Source organism: Felis catus, chromosome X (assembly GCF_018350175.1).
Source record: "Felis catus isolate Fca126 chromosome X, F.catus_Fca126_mat1.0, whole genome shotgun sequence".
NCBI lineage: Eukaryota > Metazoa > Chordata > Mammalia > Carnivora > Felidae > Felis > Felis catus.
The window spans coordinates 106,915,956-106,943,700 of NC_058386.1; the positions used below are offsets into that span (position 1 = coordinate 106,915,956).

The following is a 27,745-nucleotide window of genomic DNA, read 5'->3' on the forward strand; positions in this document are numbered from 1 at the left end:
TCTCGTGGCTCATCAGTTCGAGCCCCGCATCGGGCTCTGTGCTGAGGGCTCAGAGCCTGGAGCCTGCTTTGGATTCTGTGTCTCCCTCTCTTTGTGCCCTCCCCCACTCACTCTCTCTCTCTCTCTCTCTCTCAAAAATAAATAAACATTAAAAAAATTTTAAAAAACTACAGATTTGTGAAAAATATCACTGGAGACAACTTTTTTTTTAAGGTTTATTTACTTACTTTGAGAGAGAGCGAGCATGAGTGGAGAAGGGGCAGAGATAAAGGGAGAGAGAGAGAATCCCAAGCAGGCTCTATGGTGTTATTATGGAGCTCAACATGGGGCTTGATCCCATAAACCACGAGATCATGACCTGGGTCGAAATTAAGTCAGATGCTTAACTGACTGAAATACCCAGGCGCCTCTGGAGACAACTTTTCTAAACAGATTAATATGTTTATTTTCCTTAAAGAAATTTGAAAGGAAAAAGATCATTTTCTACGGTAATATGATTTTACCAGTTGAACAAGTTGGGCAAAGGGCCCCAATACTAAATCTCATTAAATATTCTAAAGGCCTCACTGATAAGTAACAGGACTGAGATTAGGAGATCTGCCTGTTATCCTAGACAAAGTCACTAGAGCAGGAGGAGGAATGCCCACATCCACGCCCATTAGGAGTTCCTATTTGCAATCTAAGTTGAGGAAGCACTGTTCAAATCAGTACTTTTCAAACTGAGGTTGCAGCCCATTAGTGGGCTGTATAATCAGTTCGGTAAGGTTCTAATCAGCATTACAGAAACAAATAGAAGAGAATAAAACTATCAGAGTATATCACACCTACTAGGTATTATTTTGAACTTTGTTTGAATTTTATGTACGTATAGTAACATAATGGGTTGCAAGATAAAATACATTTCTTTCTGTGGATGGTGGTAAAAAATGTAAAAACAACTGGTTTAAAGTACAGACCCCAAACAAACATTTCAGAAAAGTTTTCCTTGTTCTCACTTCTGCTCCCTTACTTTTGGAGGCTGGAGTCGGGGGAAGAGAAAGAGCTCCCAACTCAGGAGTCACTAAAGTAGTATCTGTACCTAAATCAGGAACATTTCCTCATGTGCGAGAAAAAAAAATTATGAAGGAACGCCATTGTGGACTGAATGTCTGTGTCCCTCTCAAATTCCTATGTTGAAGCCCTAACTCCCAATGTGATGGTATTTGGAGAAGACACATTTGGGAAGTGATAAAGGTGAAATAAGGGTAGGGCCTTAATCCGACAGGGCTAGTACCCTTATAAGAATAAGAGACTCCAGAGCTCATGCCCGCGCGCGCTCTCTCTCTCTCTCTCACTCTCTCTCTGTGCTATTTTGTTACAGCAGCCAGAGCAGACTCATACAAACACTAAATAACTTATAGCTATATCTCATCAAATCTAAATAACTTACAGCTATATCTCATCAAATCTGAATTCCGATTTTAAGTTAACAGTTCTTGTGAGACTAAGACCAGTTTCAGAGGATAAAAATCTAAGCTGCCTGAAATCACATTTTAAATTATTTAAAACCTAATATAAAACCTTACAGAATAGTTCAATAACAGTTGCAGGTAGACAAAAGCTTATCATTTAACCTGAAAGCACTATAATTAGCTTTACTATTACCAGTGTTGGATAAACACAGAGGGCAATGAGGCATTTGAGTGAATGGCTTGAGAGGAACTTGTGCTTCATAGATATTTCCAGGGCAAGAGAAAGCAACAGTGAATGGCCCCTGTCTTGTGGCCTGGCATCAAGAGGTTTGCCTGGCCAGCTCTGTGAAGGCCATCCAACTCTGGTACAGCAACATAAACCAGAGGCTTATAAGGTTTCAGTTGTTACAAACATATCAGATGCAAACACTTTAAATCCAGTTTTGAATGAATGAGGTAGAACTGATGGCAAATGCTGAGAGCTAGGAAATGGAAAAGGTAAGGCTCAGAGGGTAGTATCTCAATTATGAATGAGAGGCATTTATGAAAGCAGTCTACACAAATGTGTTAGCTTGTACCACTTCAGCCACTAGTTTGACCAAATTAGAGATTACAAAAGGGACACTGCCAAATGAATTTACTTTGAAATAGAGGCTGGGGGTGGGTGGGGCGAATACTGTAATTCTGTGGCTTTTCTGGACCTCCTCAGAAGCATTCAATAAAATGCCTTTTCACAATAAAATTCAGGTTGATCATTTCTGACAAAACACAAAAATTATGTTTTACCTAAAATGATCTAAAATGGATGGTATTCAAGTTCCTTTTGCTTGCTTATTCAATGTTTACTGTTTGAGACTATCTTGTTAGGTCTGCAGCACTGAAGCACAATATAATTTAGCATCTTAAAAAAGAATTATGAACTTGGCAAAAGTTTCAAAGAAAGGGTTAATGAGAAGGATCTATAATAATTAAATGTATGATAGCTTTAGATACATCTGGTAGGGCTTCAACAGTTTGAAAGATGAGATCTGAGGGCTCCCTAGTGACTGACAATGTCCCTTTGATGAATACCTAGAAAGCACATGCTGTGAATACTTCACTGTATTATTCTAATGGATCAAGTTTTCATTAGTGCCATGGTCTCACCCACCCTACCCCGAAATATATTTTAGTGTAAGCATCTTACATAATAAACTCCTGCCCCAGTGACTGTCGCTCCTACAATTAAGAAGTATACTAGGCTGCTGCCATCTTTCACGGGAGCACCTGTAGACGCTAGTGATCTAGAAGGGGATCCTAGGTGATGACACTGCACAACTGTAGGTAAAGATAGGGCCAAGAAAGAAACAAAAGGAAATAGAAAAAGCACTAAGTATTAATGAAGAAGCATTCAACACAAAGGCAGGGAAGGATTTTTGGTAACCCTGTGCTAAAAAAGAAAAAAAACATGCTGCTCCAGGACTGGAGGAGAATGTGTCCTTCCTCAAAGTCTGTTATCAGAGTTCACCTATTTCTTATTCTGAGTCGATTCACAACTGCAAAAACTGCCTATTGGTGCATTTGGGAGTCAGGTCAGTCAATCTAGGTAACTTCAAGTAATTTTCACACCCCTTTTTTATAACCTAGTGACCAAGGAACAAAGATAATTTCACTGTCTTACCAGTGTGGAAAGAACCATACACCGTATGTATGTGCCATACACCGTAATGGCATCCAAAATTTGCTCTTGGGGAGTGAAACAGCTTCCTTCAATCAAGGGTGATAGTAGGTGTTATCTAAGTTGGTTCACTCAACCTTACGTGATCCAACTTTAGACTGATCTGCTGAGTCACAGTAAACCCTGCCAAGTTAAAAAAAAGAAAAAACACCTATGGAATAATTCCTCTGTGACCAACAAAGCTGATCAGAGTTCATTTAAGGAGATAGAATTGTGTTAATACTACATAGCATTTAAAACCATATTTCTCACCTCACACAAATTCCATTCTAAAAGTGGAGATACTAGGCCTACTTCTATAATTGAGTCTTTGGGTGAGATTCAGGGATAGTTTTCCTTTTAGGAACATTTAATAGTTTGGATTGAAAGCTGTTGTTGTTTTTTAATGTCTATCCAAAGCTGAGGAAAACACTGAATATTTGACAAATGAGTCAAAATCAAATATTGTGCTAAGGAGCTGCAATGAGTTCTGACCTATTCACAGGTTAGTGTGTCATATCTAAGAGAAAAGGTACAATTTTGTGGATTAGTCAAATCTAAGAAAACGCAGTGGCTTTCAAGTAATGAGTAAAAAGACAAGTGAAAAGAGCAAAGCTAATCAACATGAGATTAAATTTCAGTCATTCCCATGTTGGCTTTCACAGGATGTTAGATAGTAGGCACTTTAAAGAAGGCTTTTTGGAAATTTTTGCAAAAGGAGAAAGGGGAGTTAGTTGCAGAAGTGTTAAAGCAGGGGAGTACTGAGTCTACTAATGGGAGCTGTCTGGCAGCTTCTTTACACACGCTGCTTTTCTACTTACATATGCACCAGCTCCTATTGTTGATAAGCCCACCATAAGGACTAACACAGAATTATCGATTTTGCCCCCTGATGCACCAGAGCTAGCCATTTGTCTTGTCATCTGGAGTTCTAGAGGAACATGCCATCGCTGGAACAAGTTGCCTGAGGAACACAATTCATTAAGACACACACACATACAAAAATAAAATAGTTAATACACGTTTATGACTACAGGTCAATGCACTGTAGAAGTCAAGACTTACTGCCCACTGGGCTGCATGATGTTACTGTTCAATGACCAAGAAAAAAATAATTAAAACTGTACGAATACTATAGATACTGAATCCTCAAACTTAAATTGTTGCAGACTTTAGGAGTATAACTGAATGCTGCCCAGGGAAGAAATTTACAGCTTACAGAAAAGATAATGAAAAACCAACAGGCAGTTCATCAAACACTACTACTACTCTCTTCACATCCTCATCACAAATGAAGTAAACACAGAGAGGTGACTGAATAGATACAAAAAGTGAACTACAGGCTACCTGGGACATTCACTGGAACCACCACTTAAGGAATAATCTAAATGGCTGGCTCGAATCCTGCACAAAATAAGAAAACCCCACAACATAATCGAACCTGGACACAGTTCAGTCTTTCATGAAAGGTAATGTGTCCTGGAAGATGGAAATGCTAAAGCACAAAATAAGAAAAAAAATTAAGTGGATTTATCTTCTCCAAAGAACTAAATAATTTCAGATTATAAAATATTTTCTAGAATGACAAAATTTTAAATATCCATCAACTACTTGGCTGTTAGTCCTCCAAAATAATATAAATATTATGTTGATGTAAAACTCTGTATATCCATGTAATTAGCTGAGGAATATAACAACTCTCATACACGGAAATGAAGGAAGGTGTCAGAACCTTCTCTGCTTCTGATACTCCTCATGTTGACTACCGACCTAGAGCAGGGGTTTGGAAACTTTTTCTGTAAAGGACCAGATAGCAAATATTTTCAGCTTTGCAGGCCATACAGTCTCTGCTGATGTTGCACAAAAGCAGCCACAGGCAAGATATAAATGAATGGGTATGGCTGTTTTGTAATAAAACTTTATGGGCACTAAAATGTGAATTTTAAATAATTTTTGTATGTCACAAAATAGTATATTTTTAATTTTTTTCAGCTATTTAAAAAATGCAAAAATCAATCTTAGCTCAAGGGGCATACCTACAAAAGCATGTGGGTTTGGCCCGTGGGCTGCCATTTGCCGATGCTGATCCCGATCTAGGGCAGTGGTTCTAAAGCTTGAATGTGCATCAGAATCCATTGGAGGGCTTGTTAAAACACAGATGGCCAGACCTACCCCCAGTTTCTGAGTCTGGAGATCTGGAATGGGGACTCAAGAATTTGCATTTCTAACAGGTTCTTAGGTGATGCTTATGCTGCTGGCCTGCACTTTGAGAACCAATGGTCTAGAGGCAGATAGATTCCTGGTCTGACCAGGCTTTGAAAGACAAACAGAATGGGCACTGGTTGTAGCACTTCATAGTAGAAATATGGAGCTTTCCTCCTTGCTTCCACAATTTCAGGGCACAGAAAAGTAAAAACAGAGTCTGTAGTCTCTTACCTGAAATCCTCGGGAAACTGTATTCCAGAGCTCAGAATTGTTTGGTTGTAAGTATATAATACAGATACCATACCGTAAATAACACTCAGCACAGTGAGGGGCAGCAACCCACAGTCACACACATTAATGTTTCCCTGACAAAGCTGACTGAGTGGGATGAACAAAAGATTTAATAAGTAGCCTTTCTCTCCAGTTCAGGTCAGGTTTCACTGGCAAATGAGTTACAAAAACCTGATTTTTTGAGTCCTATTTTGATTTCTGAATTACAGATAAGAGACTATAAATCCACACCCATAGAAGTGAAAATGTATTTTTCTTTACTGTTTTTATTTCTTACCTGCTTTAGAATCCTTCATTGCCACATGAAATAAAATGGTTTATATTTGGAAATAACAAATCATGAAAATAAAAACATGCAGGGGTGGAGAAGCTTATCTCAATCTGGGCAAGCTTTTGAATTTAAGAAACCCATAGAATGATTAAGCACCAGAAGCAGAAACTGACAACTCTCAGAGCTTAGAAAATGAAACTGGGTAGAAAGAGTTCCACGCGGTTTAGTTCAATGAATTTAGTTGTGTTCCCCACTTCCACCATAAGTTTATTTATTGAAAATAAGTGGCTTTTTAAAAAATTCCGCTGATTATCCCTCTAGAAGATCCTAAATCCAGATATAACAAGTTTGTTTTAAGGTAATGATACTAGTGTTTATTCTGTTTTTGCTAGCTTTTCACAAACTGATAAAACTAAGAGTGTAGATTTGGTAAAGTTCAGCAGTTTTTGCCTTGATTTGCCAAAAAAAAGACACTTAGAAGTAAATTGAGTTTTTAAAAAGTCAATTGGTTAACATTTAAACTACTGCCTGAAAATAAATGTAATACACTATTATTAATAAACCATTTTTACATACCTACCAACTGATTTTAATTTTGTAAGAGGTGTTAAGTATTGGATGGATGTTTATATTCTCCCACCCCCAGTCTTCTTTTACCCATAAAATCACTCCCACACCTCTCCCCCATAGCTTCAAAATTTTAGGACATTTTACATCATGACTAAACATGTCTTTTCACTTGTCCTGCCAAAGTGGGAAGCCAACTTACTCCTTGCCTTTTCATTACAACACCAGTCTGAGATTTTCTGCAATCAGACCACACAGAGAGGTAGCACTTCCTTCCTCATACTTGGGATTCAATTTTTTTACTTGATACATTTATATTATGATTGCCATTGTAGCAGTAATTAGCACCTCTATCACATAATTATCATTTCTTTTTAGTGGTTGGAATAATTAAGATCTAGTCTCTTAGCAAGTTTGATTATAATATTGTTGTCTATATTCACTATATTGTTCAAGGATTCAATTCTTGGGGGCGCCTGGGTAGTTTAGTTGGTTAAGAATCCAACTCCAGCTCAGGTCATGATCTCATGGTTCCTGAGTTCGAGTCTCACGTTGGGCTCTGTGCTGACAGGTCAGAGCCTGGAGCCTGCTTCAGATTCGATGTCTCCCTCTCTCTGCCCCTCCCCCTTTCATTCATTTTCTCTCTCTCTCTCTCTCTCTCTCTCTCAAAAATAAACATTAAAGGGGCGCCTGGGTGGCGCAGTCAGTTAGGCGTCCGACTTCAGCCAGGTCACGATCTCGCGGTCCGTGAGTTTGAGCCCCGCGTCGGGCTCTGGGCTGATGGCTCAGAGCCTGGAGCCTGTTTCCGATTCTGTGTCTCCCTCTCTCTCTGCCCCTCCCCCGTTCATGCTCTGTCTCTCTCTGTCCCAAAAATAAATAAACGTTGATTTAAAAAAATAATAATAAAAATAAACATTAAAAACAAGGACCCAATTCTTGAATTGTTGTTACAATTGTATTTAGTGCCTAACACATAGTAGGTGTTTGCTCAATAAATATTTGTTGTATTAATGAAGGAAGGAAGGAAACACAAATTCTTTCCAATTCTATGGTAATGAATGAACAATTTGAAGAAGTCTTTGCAAATAAGTTTTAGCCAGATCTGAACATAGGGAAAGGGAAGGAAAAATCAGATAAAAACAGAGAGGGAGGAAAACCATGAGAGACTTTTAATTCAGAGAACAAACTGAGGATTGCTGAAGGGGAAGTGGCTGGGGGGGGGTTGGCTAAGTGGGTGATGGGCATTAAGGAGGGCACTTGTTGAGATGAGCACTGGGTCTTTTTTTTTAAACAATTTTTATTTTTATTATTTTTAATTTTTTTAATGTTTATTTATTTGAGAGAGAGAGAGAGAGAGAGAGAGAGAGAGAGAGCGCGAACATGAGGAGAAGGGTCAGAGAGAGGGAGACACAGAATGTGAAGCAGGTTCCAGGGTCCGAGCTGTCAGCACAGAGCCAGTTGTGGGGCTCAAACTCACGAACCATGAGATCATGACCTGCACCAAAGTCATAGGCTTAACCAACTGAGCCACCCAGGTGACCCTGAGCACTGGGTCTTGTATGTAAGTGATGAATAACTGGGTTCTACTCCTGAAACCAATACTACACTGTATGTTTACTGACTTTAATTTAAATAAATAATAATAATAATAAATTAGTAAGCTCTTAGTAACTACACCTACAGGCTAGCATTAGAATAGTACCTAAATTGGCAAGTTCATTTCTGTAGATTTCATAATCTCATTTTCCATACTCCCAGAAAGTGTTTTCTAGAAACACATCCACATAATTGAGGCACCTGGAATCTCAAATAATTAAGAGGTCTATATGCTCTTGAGTCTTATTTTCTGAATGTTAAACTGATTTTTCTGACATGGATAAAACACAAGACAGGACAAGCTACGCGGTCTGTCCACTGTAGCCAGGTATCTCTTTATAAGGAATGCGACAACTATTTCCCTTTATCAACTCCCCCCCTTTCTTTAGCATAAACCCTTGCTGTTATTTTAGACGAATCATAGTAATAATAACTACAGTGCAGTGTGAACCACTCTGAAGAAAGGCAACAGAGGAAAAATGATTTAGAGGACAAAAAAAAGAAATCTAACTCTGTTCTACAAAGTTAAGTCCTTCACAGTACTAGGGCTCTGCCACTGAGAATTTACCACGTGCCAGAGACTGTACAAAGCACTGAGGACACAAAAATAAATAGGACATAATCCCTGGCCTCAGGTAGTGCAGTAGTATAGGAGGGACAATGGCTGCCACTATTCTGAGTACCAGAAAATGGGATTAACACAAATCACAAGAGACTCAAAGTTGCTCAGTCTGTTTTCTTTAAACCTTAAAACAGTATTTCCCAAATTTGCCTGATCATAAGAATTACATCAAGGGGTCTGTTAAAATATAAATCCCCAGGGGTTTCTCCAGGACATTCTCATTCAGTAGGCGTGGGGTCAGCCCTCTTTGATTTACAAGACCAGGCAGCTTTTGGAAACATGATCTAGAAAAAAGTTACAATATGCTGCAACTCCCTTAAAATGTTAGAAAATGCCTAGACAATATAACTTATTAACTGGATGCAGAAAAGGCTGACTTGCCAAAATTTTTCTTCTGGAAAGCTTTGCCTCAGCAGAAAAGAGTGGGGAACGGCTCATCTTCTGGGCTTCAAAAAAAAAAAAAAAAGTGTCATTTGGCAGTTCCCAGTAATTCTAGATCCTTGCCCACAAGGAGTCCAGTTTCCTTCTTAAGGAGGTGAGAATTCTTCTGATTAGAGAAAAATGGTTCAAACATTTGACCCTCAGGTCAAGGGTTGGTGATCAGTTTGATCACATGGGCAACACAATGTTTGGTAACCTAATAAAATACTACAGAACAGAAAATATCCATTACCTAACCTATCTGCTCCTCAGTGCTGAATGCAGACATAAAGTAGTCACCATTAACTGCCTTCAATTATTTCTGGAAAGAGGCAGAGCATCCAAATAAAGTAAATAAATAACAGCAATTATGGTTTTAAGGCAAAAGGTAACATATAATGAAAATGAATCTGACAATGGCGACAGATGTGGATGAGATCTTTCAAGGTGGGTTTAAAGTTTGGTAACATCTTGACAAAGAAATGGGGGTGGGAGGAGAAAAGGAAAAAACGAAGGGAAATTGCCATATAAATAAAGAGCGCCTCTTCTCCACCTATGCAAAGACATACGGCAGATGCTACTACTTGAAAAAGAAACCAGATTATAAACAATTAATAATAAAGCTAACGAAACAGGGTTAATTCCTAAAATTATATGATTTCTTTTTGAAATTGTAACCCCACCCCACCCATTTCTAAAGGCATATGATGTTGTACTCTGGTGCTTGGCCAAAGGACAAAGAATAAGTGTATACAAAGACGTGGATGGATATGTCAAGAAGTCAGAACATATTCTACAGCACACTGCTTTCAAACAAAATCATGCAATGGAAAAACGTCTGTATTTCTCAGTAGTTTTAACATCACCAACCACCTTCAAATATCTAATAAATCAATTTAACATTACAAATCCATATTTATTTAATGAGAACTTTTGGTCAAACTTCAGAGTACTGGTAAAAATTGTGAGTTTTAAACAAAATAAGTACACAGAGTTTGAAAGGCTAGTGTGGATGAAAATCTTCAGCTTACCTAAGTTTCTGTGTAAATTTATGTACAGCTTACATAGAGCACTATCATTTCAATGCATAAAACCCATACAGATAACACCATAGATGGCATATTAGTTTAAAACCTAAAGCAGAGGTTTTTAAGTTCCAAGAGCAATATGTTTTAGGATGTGCCCTCAGATACACCCATTAGGAAACGTTTTCTTGAGGCATAGCAACTGGAAAAACTTTTCAAATGCACATTTGCAAAGACTAACCATCTAAGGGAAATATTTTCCACATCTTATTTTTAAAGCACCCAGAAGGTGGTTCTGCACTGGAAAGGCCTCGAGGATAACTCCTTACATTGCAAATGTGAATGTCACCAGGTGATCATTCAAAAACAGATTTTAAAAAACCCAGCACCTCTTACAGGTGGATAATTCATTACCCCCACTAAGTTGTGCAGGTTGAAAATGAGCAAGCTCAAGACATGCTCAGATAAGTACATGGATATCTCATGCAAGGTGGGCTAAAGGAGAATCAGATGAATTCTTAATCTTTTGAGGTCAAATTTAGGAAGCAGTGTGGAGTTGTGGCAAGTGGATTAGGGGCCTAGAGACCAGCAAACTATCCTTTGCTCTACCTATTAATTAGGTATGTGACCTTGGAAAAATAATTTCACCTTTCTGTGTCTCGGTTTATTATCTATAAAATGAGTGGGTTGAACTTTACCACAAAATCCCTTCCAGCTCTAAAATTTGGGGAAACAACTTCACGGAGGACAAACACAATGTGCCCTGCAAACTGTTTCTTTCAAGAATTAAAGACCACCAAGAATTACACGGACCAGACATCTCAAATTAATTCTGAGAGGACTCTCCTGGTGTCTGGCGCACAACCGAACGACTCCTTACTTGAACTGCGCTGCTTCTGTTTCACAGGGCGCTCAAATCTATGGATCTCATCTGGAGTTTGGAAAGTAGAGCAGGTAATATCCTCATTTACAGAAGGAACTAAGGCATCGGGCTTAAATGTCTTGTTTCAAGTCTCACAATCAGTAAATGACAAAGTCTACTTGACCTCATTGCTCTAAAAAGGCGGACTAGGGGTGGCCGGGAGGTGGCACTGGACAATACGAGACAGCTAGCTGTTCTGTCATCCCTGAATGGCAAACCCTCCTAGGAAAAGGCCTCAACCCGACTACTTGGTTCAAAGCCCTTGAAGGTCAGGTCGGCACGGCTTGTGAAACTCAGGGTTTGGATCCCGCCATTCAGAATTCACGCGGCTGTGAGTGGGTTAAGTTTTTCCCGGGGAGAAGGCAGGGGGAGGGCTGCGAGGCACAGGGAGCTTATGGAACCCTGGCCCTTGGTCTGCGAGGTCGGGGTTGCCCGGGATGGGTCAGTCACCTGGGAGCCGGTTCCGCTGCCTCGGGCCTCGGACGCACACTGTCCGCACCAAGGGCGCCAGCTTCTGCTTGAAGGCACCCGCTGCCAGGCTTCCACACCGGAACATTTCGGCAACCGCTACTCTGCACCTCCTCCTTTCCTTTCTTCTCGCGGACCGACCGACGGGTCAAACACCGTGGGCCCCGGCCCGCTCCCCCCAGCTCCCTTCACACGCACTCCACGCTGACTCCTCCTCCCAGCTCCGGGAGAGTATTGGACGGTTACCCAGGCCAGCTAGAGCAGAAGAAGGGGGAAGAGCGACTGTCGGCCTACTGCGCAGGCGTAGTTCTCAGCGCCGCATTGCGATTGGCTCGCACGGTGAGAGATTTGCGCATGCACCTTGCTGCCCGCACTATTGCAAAGACCCCGGCCTGAGGTTTTTGCAAGTTTCAACGGGTTGGTGGTAAAGTGTTCCGCTGATCGAGTTTGGAAAACTGTCCAAGGAGGGAGCCGTGGAGCCACTTTGCCTGGCAGTTGTGGCCTGTGCTGCTGCCGTGGCCATAGCACCGCATTTTGTTCTGTTTTAGGCTGCTAACTACTAGGTACTAAGCCTTCCGGATTCTCTGGCTGTATTCCACTTCCAGTTTTTCCATAGGTCTGAGCCAGAGCACCTGGCTTCCCAGATTCGGAGTGAACTTCCGTCTTTTACAAATTGCTGGCACTTTCCCACCCAATCCCTTTTTCTGCAAGTAATCCTTCCGTGCTCTCTTTCCCCATATCGTTTTTTTTATATTGTGGAATTTTATGTCCTAGATGCTGTACCAGGTACTGCGGATAGTTTCCTGTTAGGACTTCTGTGCTTGAGAGCAAGGATGCTAGCAAAAAGAGTTCGTGTTTCACCCAGAAATCCTCAGCAGGACTTTAGAGTTGTGGGAGGAATAGTAGGGTGAGGGGTGGAGTGTAAATAGGTGTTTTGACTCTCCGAAATGTAAGCTGAATTGGAAATAATATTTGACTTTATGCAAAATATAAACGTGCCTTTTCCGAGGTTTGGGGTTACTTACTCATTTAGCAAGGATTTAATGAATACTTGCCACTTGGACTGTACTACCAAAGGGGCTCTGGGGCATGTGGAAAAGTATAAAGTGGTCACTAGTTAGGGAGATGACATATACTATCATTTAATTCTCACTTAGGTAATAAGAATGACTAATTCAGAGCCAGAGCAAGAGAAACTGTATGGGATGGAGTAGCTACGGAAGGACTTCATGCAAGTGGTTCTTGAAGTGTGTCTGGAAGGATGAGTAGTAAAATTCAAATAGTGGAGGAGGAGGAATGATATTTCAAAGGGTTAATACATTGGGACCAAAGGTAATATTTTTAGTGGTTAAGCACTCCTTGACTTTGGATCCAGTCTTCCTAAAGGTTGAATCCTGCCTCTACCACTTGGGCAAATCACTTAATTATGCCTCACTTTCCTCACCTACCAATCTCATAGGGTTGTTGTTTTGAAGATTAAATGAACTAATATTTGTAAAGTATTTTAAAGGAAGCACCATGCTGTTTAAAAGGCTTAGAGGTATAAAACAAACAAACCCCAGCATATTTTCAGGGGACAACTGCCTCAAATACCTACTAGGAAGTAGATAAGGACAGGCTAACATGGTGGGACCAGATGTGACCTGGCAAGAGTTTGGCGCTAATCTTGTAGGTGATGAAGTTATTATTATTATTTTGTATTTGAGAGAGAGAGAAAGAGAATCTTAACCAGGCTCCACGCTCAGTGTGGAGCCCGACATGGGCACTTGATTCCACAACCTTAGGATCATGACCTAAGCCGAAAGCAAGAGTCTGATGCTTCAACCAACTGAGCCACCCAGGCGCCCCTAGAGAGAGAGAGAGAGAGTATTTTTTTTTTTAAGATGTGTATTCATTTTTGAGAGACAGCGTGAGTGAGGAGTGGGAGAGAGAGGGAGACACAGAATCTGAAGCAGGCTCCAGGCTCAGAGCTGTCAGCACAGAGCCCAGTGCAGGGCTCGAACTCACAAACCATGAGATGATGACCTGAGCCAAAGTCGACACTTAACCAACTGAGCCATCCAGGCGCCCTGAGAGAATCTTAAGCAGGTTCCACACTCAGCTCAGAGCCTGATGCACGGCTCAATCCCACAACTCTGGGATCATGATCTGAACTGAAATCAAGAGTCAGATGCTCAACCAACTGAACCACCTAGATGCCCCTATTGTTTTTATTGGAATAGGGATAGAGAATGAAATTACAAAGGCCTCGTTTTTGGAAGTTTAACCAAGGAAGCAGGCTTAATTGGGGGAAAATAATCCAGGGTTCCCTTATTCATTAAAAATAATTTTCAGAAGTGCAGGCAATGGGTGACTTTTTACCTAGGACTGCTTTGGGGGATAAATATTGAAAATACCAATTACACAATAGGTCGTTAAAATTGTTTATATTTATTTAATACATTAAATGCCTAACATTGATATTTATTGCTATTTCTAAAAGCCAATAACAATAATAAATATGGAATACAAAATCATATCTGTTGGTGACAGAGGCTTTGGAAAACAGTGTCAAACTGATGATCAGGTACCTATGAAAACAGCTGGGTGTATTTGAAAGTCAATCATTTAATAATGCACAACTAACACAAAGAAAAGGTGCTGTATAGCACATTTATTTTTGCAATAGATGCAATGAGGTACTTAAAAAATCTCTTTGATGAAAAATTATATTTCATCATTTTTTTTTGCAAAAGCAAGACACACACAACAACCTTACTTCCAAAACATAAGTGGAATTTCCCCCCAAATCTCACCCCACAGAGGTAACAAACGCTCTTTATTAGGGTATGGAGCCCATTTTGAGATACCATAATGCCAGAAATCAGTGTTTCTACCTTACAAATATATAAACTCTCAGACATAGTGACAAGTTTTTGGTGGAAGCACACATGTAAATAGTCTTAGGAGGATGTAACGTTTTTATATCCCTCAGAAAGTGAGCACTGATTCTGGCTGTGAGTTGGCAGAGCTCCTTTCCACTCTACCTACTGGGGTATGACTAATTAATACTTACTCCCCTAACCCCCTGCTTTATAGCTACTCTTCTGTAGATAATGTTCACCAAGAGCATTACAAATGCAGAAGAGAATAATGCAGGAAACTATTATTTCTATATCAGCCAATCAAAAAAACAAAATACTGCACATGAAGATTGCTATTCACACTGTACAATAATAATTGGTATTCATAATGATGACCTTGGATTAGCCAACTAAGATTAAATCCTTCTCGAAATGGTTTTAATATTGAATAGTATAATCTAGGATTTTAGAGTGACTCTAGGGTTTAGTGAGTGACTCATATGTATGAGAAGAGTTAGCTATAAATATATCTGCTAACTCATCTAAGAAAGGTTATTAACTAGAAGACCCAAGTTTTCACAGCCATTTTGAGTAACTTGAATTTGGCTGAGCAGTCACATTCCAATTTGCATATAGATCTATTACTGATGCACTGAATTGTTCTTCTCATAGTGGGAATGGATTTAGTCACGTTTGTCTCTTCTGCAGCTCAGCCTCACACACAAATGAGATGGCAGCTCTTGTGTGCTGCTGGTATCCCTGACTTTGAAGGCATTAGTGAATAACTCATATGTCGGTGCAATCGACATATGTCAAAATTGCCTTAGCCTATGAAATGTGTGAGAGGAGGGAGAAAGTTTTAAAAGCAAACAAAATGGGTGCATTTTATTGTATGTAAGTTGTACCTCAGTAAAATTGGTTTCAAACAAGCAAACTCTGAACCTGCAAATCACTCTTGGGAGACGGAATATAGGTCTCCACCAAGATGTGTGATGCTTAGTAAGCTTTGGGAAGCTGCCCCCTAATACCGTAAGAAAGTTCTGTTCATTTATCATCTTCCAAGCATAATCTAGACTTCGGACAAAGTAGACCCAACCACTTTGTTCTACATTCAGTTGCAGAGGGGTGAACCCTCCTTGGGGTTTCCAATTCCTTTCGAAACTGCACCATTCTGAAAGGACTTATGATTATATGGACATTATTTCAGATGGAAGACACTGTAAGGTTTATGCTATGTCCCAAGATCCCTCCTCCTAGGTCTGTAAGGGTTAGTCCAAGAAACAAGGTTCCCTTTTGCTGGAGCTGCCACCACTAGCTTCCCCCCTTCTCCTACCCTGTATGGCCCTCTCCGGCGGCGGGCCTTCCCCATTGGCCAGCCAAACACAACCGACCGCGACAGCCAATGGAAGCCGCTCTCCTGAACATTCAGAGGATGGGTGCTCATGGTGTGATGAAGGGAGGTTGGCGCCTGGCACGCGCCACCCCCCCCCCCCTACATCTGGCAAGTCGGTGACAGAAACAGTAACTCCCCCTACACACGCACACCCCGCGCCCCCGGCTCCCTCCTGTCAGCTGCGCCGGCCCCCACAACCCAAGGCGTGTCTTGGCAGCACCCTCCCCGGCTCCTCTGGGCGCGCGAGTGCACCTGCTTACTCAAAAAGACAGAGCATCTCTTTATCCCCAGGCTTGGGAGGGAGCCGAGGAGGCGTGCTCAGGAGGTGAAAGAGGTGTCTCTGCCCCTCCCCGCCCCCCCTCCGGGTACTGTTGCTCCGAGGCCGAAGTGCTCCCGAGAAGCCTTAGGGTGCAGCTGTCTTTGTCCTCCCCAGCTGTGCCCCCTGCCCACCGACCCCGCGCGCTCTGAGAACGCGGGGGTGGGGAGCCCGCAACCTATAAAATCAATGGGGGCGAGGAGAACGGAAGACCTTCCCCGGTCGGCGTGCGCCGCTCTCCACATCCCCTCCCTTTCCTCAGGCTTCCGCCCTCCGGTGTGTCCCAGGGGTCCAGGCAGGGGAGGGCCTAGGCGGCTGCCGCCTGGAGAGCGCCGTGGGGCCGCCCGCGCGAGCGTCCGGTCCGGGGCACGGGCAGGAGGAGGAGGCTCGCGGCCGGCCCCTTCCGTCTCTCGCGCACTCGCCGGCTTTTGTGCCGGTGCCTCGGAGCTGCAAGGAGGGTGCGCTGGCGGAGGAGGGGGGCCTGGGGTGAGAGGCACCCCCTTCACGCGCGCGCGCACACGCCGCCGGCGCACGCACACACGCGCGGACATACACTTACAGACACGCACACACACGCACAAAGCTCGCTCGCCTCGAGCGCACTAACGTGCCCGCTCTCTTTGTGTGGAGCCCTCGAGCGGGGTTGGGGCCCCGGTCCGGTCCGGGGGAGATGGCGCAGCCCATCCTGGGCCATGGGAGCCTGCAGCCCGCCTCGGCCGCGGGCCTGGCGTCCCTGGAGCTCGACTCTTCGCTGGACCAGTACGTGCAGATTCGCATCTTCAAAATCATCGTGATTGGGGACTCCAACGTGGGCAAGACCTGCCTGACCTTCCGCTTCTGCGGGGGGACCTTCCCGGACAAGACTGAGGCCACCATTGGCGTGGACTTCAGGGAGAAGACCGTGGAAATCGAGGGCGAGAAGATCAAGGTGATCCAGACGGTCAGGTCCGGGAAGGGAGGGATCTGGAAGGGGGCCTCGCTTGAGGCATCGCTCTAGTGGTTGTAAACGTCCAGCGCGTGGCCGTGTCGCCGCGTGCCGAGCCGAAGACCCTCGGCATCTCCTCATTCCCTTTCGTTTCTCTCAGTGGCATGGTCCCCACCTCACCCGTTTTGTTAGGGCTGGCGGGAGTGGTTACACTCCTGCCCTTTGCCCATGCCTGCCACCTGCCATAGGAAAAGCATGTTTGATCCCATCCTTGACCCTGAGCCGTGAGCAGTGGCACCTGTGGGCAGAGGGAGGTATAAGGCTAAGGCATCTCTTGCTCCCAGTCTGTGGGATGGATCCCAAAGCACTTTGCACATCCTGAGGTCTCTTCTACTTCTTGGGTGCTGGTGGGCTGCAAAAACCCACTTTGGCTAAGCCCTGAGGCATTAGAGAAGGGGAAAACATGAAAATCCACAGTGAATGAAAACCGTTTTATTTTAAACTACAGTTTATGGTTAGGATCAGGACTGAGGTGGAACAGGGGTGAAGTGGGGTGGTTCCGGCACAAAGCCATGAGCCCTTTTAAAGCAACTGAGGCAGGGTCACCCGCCAGCCCTTCATAACAAACTTGTTCTTTTGGAACAGTCTCCTCTCAAATGGTATCTTGTTTATTTGTCTGGGATACCTAATGAATGAACTACCTCATTACTCATTCTGTTGGTATTGTCTTCAGCAGGCCCTTGTAAAAATGCAGAGCAACTTATCTGAGGGCCAAGGAAAGTGTCTTGCTCCTTCCCACCCCCACCCCCACCCCCATTAGCTTATTTATCAAATTGGCTAAGTACAGATATTCTCATCTGACCATTTGTGTTCACGCTGGTTCAGAAAAGGTAGAAACTCGACAGGACAGATACATTTCTAGGTGCAGAGGGAGGACATGGCAAGGGCAGCTTCATGTGTCAGGGGTCAGAGGGGGCAGGATTATGGGAAGGAATGCACCTCAAAAGGCCCTGTGCACTAAATACCAACTCTACTGGATCCACAGCTGGGTTTTCCTTGAGCCTATGGTCTGACGCTGGCTGTTGGGTGGAGGTCAATTTCCCTCTTGCTGGTCAGGAGCCCAAATGACCCCAAGGTGCCTCTTCTGAGTGATGTGGAGAGAAGGGCTGAGTAACGGGGGAGAATGATGAAACACTAAACTGTGCACAACTCCAGATTCCTTGATTATTAAAATGAATGTGTTTTAAAATGGCTTCGGAAACTGGGCCAAGGCACTGGATGCCAGGAAGATGGGCAGCTAGGTACTGGTAAGGGAGAGCTCTGGAGAGCAACTGAGCCCCAGGGTCAGGAAGATGGGGCACTGTTTTGAAATAGAGACCTTGTTTGTCCCTTGCATTTTGGGGGGAATTGCTACATTTCTTTTTTAAAGTCAAAGTAGCTGTCTGTATCTTTTTCTAGGGCTCGTATATTGACGTTTGCTTGGTTAGGACTTTCTCTAGTGTGTCTAACTTCTTTAATGTAAGGTTGTAAGATTCTGGAATTTCTGGGTGCCAGGGTGGCTCAATCAGTTGGGTGTCTGACTTTGGTTCAGGTCATGATCTTGCAGTTCGTGGGTTCGAGCCCCATGTCAGGCTCTGTGCTGACAGCTCAGAGCCTGGAGCCTGCTTCAGATTCTGTGTCCCTCTCTCTCTTTGCCCCTCTCCTGCTTGAGTTCTCTCTCAAAAATAAATAAACATTAAAAAAAACTAAAAAAAAAGATTCTGGAATTTCTGAAACATGGCTTTTTAATTTATTATTTTCATTTTTTTAAAAAACTGTGTATTTATTTTTGAGAGAGAGGGAGAGGGAGGGACAGAGAGAGAGCGGGACAGAGGATCCGAAGTGGGCTATGTGGTGACAACAGTGAGCCTGATGTGGGGCTCGAACCCACCCACAAACCGCAAGATCATGACTTGAGCCGAAGTTGGATGCTCAACCAACTGAGCCACACAGGCACCCCTATTTTTTTTTAAGTTTATTTATTTTGAGATACAGAGAGAGAGAGGGAGAGAGAGAGAGAGAGAGAGAGAGGGAGAGAGAGAGAGAGAGAGAGAGAGAGAGAGAGAGGCAGAGAGAGAAAATCCCAAGCAGGCTCCATACCGTCAGCAGATACCAATGTGGGGCTCAAACTCATGAACCCATGAGATCATGACCTGAGCTGAAGTCAGGCGCTTAACCGACTGAGCCACCCAGGCGCACCCTGAAACATGCCTTTTTATATCCAAAGTAGAAATATACTTATGGATGTGTTCTTAAACCCTCAAAGACCTTAAAATTTAATGTTATTGCTTGCTTAAAATCAAGTGTCACATTGAGCCAAAGAATTCTCTGGATTTAAAAGAGGGAGAATAAGTCCACCTGAAATTCAGATGGAGGAGAAAGAAAGTGTTTGGGAGTTTGGGGCAAGAGGAAGAAGAGAGAACAGGAGGAGAGGAGAGGAGAGGAGAAAGCCAGAAGTGGGAAAAGGGAGGTGAAAACAAGTAGAAGAGGGTCACTGCCCAATGGCCTTGGGGACATTTTTAAAAGACTCCTTCCTTCCTAACAACCAAGTACTTAGCTAAACTGGAGTTTACAGTCTTTGCCAAAGATTCCAGACTTTTTCCCAGAGGGCAGAGCCTGTGACAGTGTGACTCACTAGAAACAGAGCTCAGCACAACACCATGTGCCGATAAGTGCTTAATACAGGCTTTTTTGGGAAGATGATATTTTTGAGAGGGCAAAGCCTTGTGACACTGTTCATAGAGGAGCCCTCTGCGTGCAGATTCCGAAGGAGCCCAGGGTGGGGTGTGGGAGTGGGGAGATAGTGACCCTGCCTCTTGTAGAGCTGCTGCAACTTCAGGGCCAAAGGCAGCAGGCGAGACCAGCATGTCTGTGGGAAGATGGCAGAGCAAGGCAGCTAGCACATGATCTAGATGGGAGGAGATTTTGCCCCACACTCCGGCTGGCCTGGAGTTTTTCAAGGAGCAAATGCCAAATCCATGCTAGGAGGTGACTGCCAAAGGCTTCGCCCTTTGGGGGAGGGAGAGAAGTCCAATGTGACAGGCTGAAGTGGCCCTAGGCCACAGCCAGCAATAGAAGGCCATCAGGCTACAAATGCCAGCCCTCACAGGAGGATGGCAGAGAGGTCTCTGCAAGCCCTTCTCTCAGTCCAGGGGTAGGGTGTGGCCTCTCCTGGGCAGCCTCCCTGTGTCCCAGGGTGGTACATACATCAACCCCTGCAGGGGGGTGACTGAGTTCTCAAATTTAGGGCTACTCTCTTAATTACAAGGGCCATCTCTAGGGCTTCGAAGCCCCATTTGGTGTTTCCAATCAATGTGTCCCACCCCCTCTCCATCACAACATTTATAATCCAGTGTTTCCTGGTTCACATGAACATCAAGAAAAGCTTCCAATGAGTAGGCAATAACAACAACAACAACAACAACAACAACAACAACAACATCAGCTTCTACATATTGACCAAGAGCCTGGGTTAGGTGCTTTACAGGCACTATCTTATCTGATCTTCACAGCAGCTCTATGCAATTTGGACTATTATTATCATTCCTATTCAACAGATAAGGAGACCAAAGTTAGAGAGATTAAATAACTTGCCCAGAGGCACATGGATCTGAGTTTCAGTCTTTGAGCCTTGAGCCCAAGCACTTGTCTCTCTCACTATCCTGCGTTCTCTGTGACAGGGTCAGAACTTCAATGTGGATTCAAAGCCCAAGCTGTTTAACACCACTCTCTGCTCTAGGGGGCAATTTCTAGCCTGGGGTGTGGGGAGGTGGGGAGTGTGCTCAGCGGGAGATGGCAGGCTGGACAGCTGGCCTTGTGGTCTCTTCTAGGCCAAGGGTCCAGGGTTAGAGCCCTGGAACTTAGGAGCCTGCAAGATGTCTCCTTCAACTGCACCCCAGACACTGAGCTGAGAACCTAGGTTTTACTTTTTGCATCTTGACTGTCTCCCTTTGGATGTGAGAACCCGAGAATGTTCAGAGATGGAAGAGACCTTAAAGAATCTCTAAACCAATGTGCTCATTTAACAGATAGGAAACCGAGGCTTGGAGAGGGAAAGTGACAAGATCACACAGGGACAGGCCTTCCACTCAGGTTTCCCAATTCCCTTGTGGGTGCTCTTCCCTAGCAATTTGGGCTGGTCCCATGGTGCGCCCAACCCACGCAGTTACCTGTGACAGGGATACAGAGGGGCATCATATGGGAAAGCTGACGGCCCTTCATGACATCAGCCTAGGAAGTGTGGAGGCCTTCTTGATCCTAAACGAAGGGTGGAGCTTTCCTTAATGACACGATATGTCCATCTCCTACAGGTTTAGCTAAATCATATTAAGCCTGCCTCAGTCTAAAAGCACTGGAAAGTGCCAAATAGGAGTGTGTGAGGGGTGAGATGGGGGAGGTAAGAGAGGAGAGGCTCAGAACTAATTTTTGAGCCATTCTTTGTAAATTCTCATGGAAGCACCCCTGCTCCTGTCTCGTTTAGCTCCCCCAACAGCTGGTACCCCTCTGCCCCAGCCCTCCCGACTAGGCAAACTGCAGGTCAGCTGCGGCTGTGGGCAGGTGCCACCCAGGACTGTGGACTCTCTTCCTCTGCTGAGCACTTGGACAGACACCTTCCTGTGTTATATTACTGAGGGGACAGAGGCTGAGCTCAGTGTTCCCTCAGAAGCTGCCTGCAGTCAGAATGACATCATGTCTTCCTTAGGGCTTCTGAACTTCCATCTTATGCCAGTTCACTTAATGGCTAATTATCCATCAGTGTGTGTTTCTCTGCCTGCCTTGCTGCCTCTCTTTCTGTGTGTGAGTTTCTCTTTGTCTCTGTCCTCCTTTGCCATTCTCTGTGTCAGCCTTGTGTGTGACTGTGTGTGTATCTTAGGTGCAGATGGGACAGTCCAGCTAAATGAAAAAAGATTTGTTTTCGACTTTTCCCATCATCCACTTGGGCATCCTCCAAAGGTTACAGATGTATCTGTCTCCCTTTTTCTACTTCTACCCTCCCCCGCCGGCCTCCAACAAAAGGACATTCACTCCTCATCTATAGAAAGATGCCAGATATGTTCCAGAGGGAAAAGAAATACCCGTGTGAGCTAGAAGCACGTGCAGGGGTGGGGGACTTGCTGAAGCTTGCTCAGGCAGCGGCAGCCCCAGGATAATGGTTTAAAAGCCTAGATTTCTCTTCGGCAGCTCTCCACACTGTGCCCCTGGAGCCTCCTCCAACACCCCTGTCACTCTGGGCCTGCCCCCAGCCGCCTGTGGCACGTTGCTGGCATTGCTTTCTTTCCCCCTCCCCACTGACTGCCTTGGCCTTGGCTCCATGCCATCATCAAGAAGCCAGGCTTTCTGTGCTTTCCAGGAGGAGAACCAGTGCATCCAGGGAACAGTGCTACCAGGACAGCCGATGGGCCCTCTGAAATAATGGCAACAGCCAGCACTTACAGAGTACTTCTATTTTGCAAAAGCTCTTTCTCGTGTGTTAATCTGCCTCGTCATTTACTCTGCTACTAAGTAGAGGAGCTGGAACCCAGGTCTCTCAATGCCATGCCTACTGCTGCTGCATCTCTGATAGCACCCGCTCAATTAGCTGTTGGACCAGACTTGATGGTGGAAGTTTGGGGCCAGGGAGGAAGGGAGAGTATGTATTAGGCACTGTGTCATGTACTCATGAGGAATGCTAATCCTCACAGCATCCCCACGGAGATGGCTGAGGTTATCTTTAGCTTCCAGGGGAGGACACTGAAGACAGAGTAAGTAACTCACCTAAGAACACCTGATTAGTACATGATCCTGTTGAGGTTTGCACCCAGGCTGGTTGACTCCGTGATGCCCTCACTAGCCCTGGGAGAGAAAAGAGGATCTGGGGAGCATGTATGTGGCTAGGGAGCAGCCAGCACACCTGGCTACCATGTGGATGTGGTGCCCACAGGAAGGGAAGAATGGATGAGAGGAGTGCCAGCTGGAAAGCGGGAGGAGATGCTTTCGCTGTCTGGCAGGGATCAGGGGTTTGTGAGGATGCTAAGAACAAGGACACCAAACTCCCAAACAGAATGAGGTCATTTGTGTGCAGTGAACTGACTGCTGCGCTCTCCCTTTGTGATGGCTCTGAGGCCACACCATCCATTCTGACTTTGTGCTATGAGCAGCCTGCTTCCGGACTCACCGCTTGCCATTGACGGGGGTGCAAAGAACTTAGAGTGGGGTTTATAAAAAGCTGCAATGGGAGCAGTGCTACACTTTAAATTCTGAGCCTCCAAATAAAAGCTTCAAGGCTCCCCGTGGCACTGGAAAGGCAAGGAGGTCTACAGCAGGAAGGATCCTCCCTGCAGCTCTGGCAGTTTGGATGGTGTATACAATTCTGAAGGCAAAGAAAAGCCAAACAGCCAACCCACTCAGCCCCAAACACCTCACACACTCCCACCCGTGTTCCTGCTTGTGGCAGGTATTTTTAGAGTTCTGAGCTCATGGTGTTAAAGCATCTGCCACATGCCTGAGGGCTGGTAGGGATTCAGCCTTACTCAGAGGCAAGAGTTAGGACTACTGGAGGGTGGAGGTGGGGATCAGGAGCCAAGTGGTAATGATATTCTTGTGCTATACCTGCTCTCTTCCCATTGACCTCCATACCTTTCCTGGCCTGCTCTTTCTTTCTGCTCAGAGCACTGGAGAGGTGGAAGAAGTGAAAATCTTTTCTCTCTCTGCTTTCAGAAGCAAATCAGTGTTCAAGGACTTACATTTTTCTGTGTAACCAAAGTCGAATGTTCTTTCTGAAATCGCCTTGGGAGATACGTAGGATGCCAGACTGTAGTTTTGGTGGCTCAATACTGCCTTTTGATGATGATGATGATGACGACAACGACCATGGTGACAAGTGATCTGATGCAGAAAAAGGCTGCTTACAAGTTTGGCTGGAGAAATGTCAAGAGCACTGATGAAACAAGTAGACAACAAATAATATATTCTAAATGGTGTGGTACAGACTCAAAGTACAATAGAAAGTTAGAAGAACAGAGAATTGAAGAGAAGGGGGAGAAGAATGGAGTTTTAGGAAGAATGTGGGCATGAGCCGAACCTTGAAGGATGGGTGAGATTTGGAGAGGGCAACAAGGGGGCGACCTGTTCTGCTGGGGAAGGATGGACTAGCAGGACCAAAGGTACAGAGGAGGGAATGAACCGGGTATAGCTGAGTAGTTTGAAACCAGGCTGGGCTGGGCCGAATGATGTCAGACACTTTTCCATTTGAGGCTACATGCAGAAGAGGGCTGTCATAATTTCCTAAAGAGGAGGGTGTCACGCTGATACAAGCAGGGATTTAGGAAGCCTAGTTTGAAAGCAGCATGCAGGAAGCACTGGAGTGGAGACATCAAGAATACAAAAGACTTTGCTGTAGTCCAGGAGTGAGGAAAGGAGGGTCTGGCCTAGGGACATGAAAATCAAAACAGAAGGAGTGAATCTGACAGTTGTGCCAAAGGAACGTGGCAGTCATGTCAATAGAGGAGATGAAGGAGAGCCTAGACAATGAAAATTGATGTTCAGAATGATGATGACTCTGGGGCCCTGTAAGATCTTCACTCAGCAAAGAGATTCAATTATATTTACCAGATTACACTTACTGACTGCTAACTGCAAATAAAGGCTATACTTGGTTTTAAGAGCCATAGTAGTCAATTAGTGACCATAATCAAATTTTCTTTGATAACTGAGAATTGCATAGGGCCTTGGGCCATCGTTCTGAGAATAAATTTCTCTTGTCCAAGACTTTGGATGTATAAAGGGAAATAGATGGGGTGATTGTGTGTCTTCTACTCCAGAGTATCCCTTGGGAATTGTGTCTTTGTATGTGTTACTGATAATCAGCATTTTTTCCTTCATAATTTGGCCTTTATCCCCAAAGCTGAGATGCAGAAGAAAAATCCAGTGAGCTAAATTGCCTTTTTCACATCAAAAAAGTGAACTTAGAATAAATGGAGCTAAAAGGTGAGATTTTTTTTTTTTTGAGAGAGAGAGGGAGCTAGAGAGCAGGGGGGGGGGAGCAGAGAGAGAGGGGGACAGAGGATCTGAAGTGGGCCCCTGCTGACAGCAGCAAGCTGGATGTGGGGCTCGAACTCAAGATCTATGAGATCATGACCCGAGCTGAAGTTGGACGCTCAACCGACTGAGCCACCCAGGTGCCCCTAAAAGGTGAGATTTTAACACTTTGTTTTATTTAAAAAGTCATGCAGGGGCGCCTGGGTGGCTCAGTCGGTTAAGCGTCCGACTTCGGCTCAGGTCACGATCTCGCGGTCCGTGGGTTCGAGCCCCGCGTCGGGCTCTGGGCTGATGGCTCAGAGCCTGGAGCCTGCTTCCCATTCTGTGTCTCCCTCTCTCTCTGACCCTCCCCCGTTCATGCTCTGTTTCTCTCTGTCTCAAAAATAAACTTAAATAAATAAATAAATAAATAAATAAATAAATAAATAAATAAATAAATAAAATAAAAAGTCATGCAAAGGGCACCTGGATGGCTTAGTCAGTTGAGCGTCTGACTTTGGCTCAGGTTATGATCTCACAGTTCGTGAGTTCGACCCAGGCATTGGGCTCGCTACTGTCAGTGCGGAGCCTGCTTCAGATCCCCTGTCCCCCTCTCTTTTAAAAATAATAAACAAACATTTAAAAAATGATTTGTCTAAAAAAATTAAAAAAAAAAGTCAGGTAAAAATACAAGACAAAGTGTTTAGAAAATTTGGAATATACCAAAAAAAAAAAAAAAAAAAAAAAAAAAAAGGAAATAAATAACACCTATAGTCCCACTGCAGATAAATACCATTAATGTCCTGGTGTGTACACTTCCAGTTTATCCTAGGCATATGTCTATTTTTTTAAGTTTATTTATTTTGAGAGACAGAGAGAGGGAGGGAGGACGCGTGTGTGCACATGAGTGGGGGAGGGGCAGACAGCAAGGGAGAGAGAGGGAATCCCAAACAGGCTCCACACTGTCAGCACAGAGCCCGACACAGGGCTCGAACTCATGAACCATGAGATCATGACCTGAACCGAGATCAAGAGTCGGACCCTTGACCGACTGAGCCATCCAGGCACCCTGGCATATGTCTATTTTTAATATTAAAAATATTAAGGCCATAGCATATAAAAAATTTTGTATACTGCTTTTTTCACTTCCTGATATTTTATGAGAATTTCCTCCACCATTTATTCTTTGAAAACATTATTTTTAATGGCTGCATAATAGCCCACTGTATAGATATGTACATACACCTCTGCTATTCTTAGTGATCATTTAGGTTGTTTGCTGTTTTTAAAAAAGTATAAACACTGCTATTAAGATCCTTGTACAGGGGGAGCCTGGGTGGCTCAGTCAGTTAAACATCCAACTCTTGATTTCAGCTCAGGTCATGATCTTGCAATTTGTGGGTTTGAGCCCCATATCAGTCTCCACATTGACAGTGCAGAGCCTGCTTGAGATTCTCCCTTTCTCTCTCTCTCTCTGCCCCAACTCCATTCGTGGGTGTGCACGCTCTCTCTCTCTCAAAATAAAAAAGCTTTTAAAAAATTAAAAAAAAAATCTTTGTACAGAAATTTGACCGCATCTCTGCTACTTTGTATGGATTTCTGGAAGTGATATTATAGGCTTGAAGAGTTTTGAACATTTTCAAGGTTCTTGATAATATTGCCAAATACTCCTCCAGAAAAGCTGACCAATTTACATCCCAGTTTTTCAACTAAAAGCCTTAATATTTTTCAACTCAAGATTTTCAACTCAAATTTTTGAGAAAAATGTTAAAACCTGGAGAGAAACTTCTCTGTATACTTCGAAAAGTCCATTCTTCCAGTCTTTCAAAGAACCCCTTCCTGTGTCAGGGCTTTTCACCTCATTTTTATAAGATCACAGAACCATATTTTCTCCTATCCATTCATGTTTCCTTTTCTGACTCCAGATATGGGTTTTTGTATCTTCCAGGTTCAAGTATGGGACACAGCAGGTCAGGAACGCTTCCGCAAAAGCATGGTCGAGCATTACTACCGCAATGTGCATGCAGTGGTCTTCGTCTATGACGTCACCAAGATGACATCCTTCACCAACCTCAAAATGTGGATCCAAGAATGCAACGGGCATGCTGTGCCCCCACTAGTCCCCAAAGTGCTTGTGGGCAACAAGTGTGACTTGAGGGAACAGATCCAGGTGCCCTCCAACTTAGCCCTGAAATTTGCCGATGCCCACAACATGCTCTTGTTTGAGACTTCGGCCAAGGACCCCAAAGAGAGCCAGAATGTGGAGTCAATTTTCATGTGCCTGGCTTGCCGATTAAAGGCTCAGAAATCCCTGCTCTATCGTGATGCTGAGAGGCAGCAGGGGAAGGTGCAGAAACTGGAGTCCCCACAGGAAGCTAACAGCAAAGCTTCCTGTCCTTGTTGAAACCAAATGGTGTAAATACAAGATCAATTATTACTGGAGTTTTTTCTTTCCCTTTTTTTTCCTGTGCCTGCAAAAATGCTGACATCTGCTTGTTTCCATACAAATTGATATTAAAATAAAATTTGTATAGATTATCACATGCCTTGATGTCTTGCTTTCCGCCAAGAAGACATTTCTGATTGTGAGGAGTAGAAGAGGCAGCTCGCCCTACTAGAACAATAATGCTTTGCCAAGGCACACACCCTACTAGACTTCTATGCCACCTGAATCATTTGAGTCACTTCTTCAGGACTAAT

At 44.0% G+C, this 27,745-nt stretch overlaps 3 protein-coding genes across 10 annotated transcripts in view; 1 reads left to right on the plus strand and 2 right to left on the minus strand.

The window, feature by feature from the left end:
- The window catches only part of AIFM1 (apoptosis inducing factor mitochondria associated 1), a 33,088-nt gene extending 21,295 nt beyond the window's left edge, over positions 1-11,793 (minus strand). The window contains exons 1-2 of one of the 2 annotated variants that reach the window (XM_004000889.5): positions 11,517-11,793; positions 2,638-2,768 (exon numbers count right to left, since the gene is read on the minus strand). In XM_004000889.5, the coding sequence (XP_004000938.1) occupies positions 2,638-2,768; positions 11,517-11,622 (237 nt within the window). In that variant the 5' untranslated portion in view covers positions 11,623-11,793. Of the gene's footprint in view, positions 1-2,637; positions 2,769-3,968; positions 4,112-11,516 lie in introns of both variants that reach the window. The other variant, XM_004000888.5, reaches the window with a different exon arrangement.
- Positions 11,794-16,013: 4,220 nt separating this feature from the next.
- Positions 16,014-27,583, plus strand: RAB33A (RAB33A, member RAS oncogene family). Of its 2 annotated transcripts, none has more exons than XM_006943998.4 (2): positions 16,014-17,026; positions 26,994-27,583. In XM_006943998.4, the coding sequence occupies exons 1-2, from the start codon at positions 16,757-16,759 to the stop codon at positions 27,447-27,449; spliced, it is 726 nt and encodes a 241-aa protein (XP_006944060.1). In that variant the 5' UTR covers positions 16,014-16,756; the 3' UTR covers positions 27,450-27,583. The 2 variants fall into 2 exon arrangements, with proteins under 2 accessions (XP_006944060.1, XP_004000940.1); XM_004000891.5 differs by having other exon boundaries at positions 16,117-17,014.
- Positions 19,534-27,745, minus strand: part of ZNF280C (zinc finger protein 280C) — an 84,967-nt gene continuing 76,755 nt past the window's right edge. For 2 of the 6 annotated variants that reach the window (XR_006592902.1, XR_006592906.1), the window contains exon 23: positions 19,534-23,966. The gene's annotated coding sequence lies outside the window, so the exon portion shown is untranslated. The remainder of the gene's footprint in view (positions 23,967-27,745) is intronic. The other 4 variants (XR_006592905.1, XR_006592903.1, XR_006592904.1 and 1 more) reach the window with 4 other exon arrangements.

Excerpts from the sequence above, each read along its gene's own strand:
- RAB33A (XM_006943998.4), top strand. The coding sequence starts at position 16,757 with ATGGCGCAGCCCATCCTGGGCCATGGGAGCCTGCAGCCCGCCTCGGCC. Across the intron at positions 17,027-26,993 it reads AGATCAAGGTGATCCAGACG|GTTCAAGTATGGGACACAGC; the intron begins GTCAGGTCCGGG and ends TGTATCTTCCAG.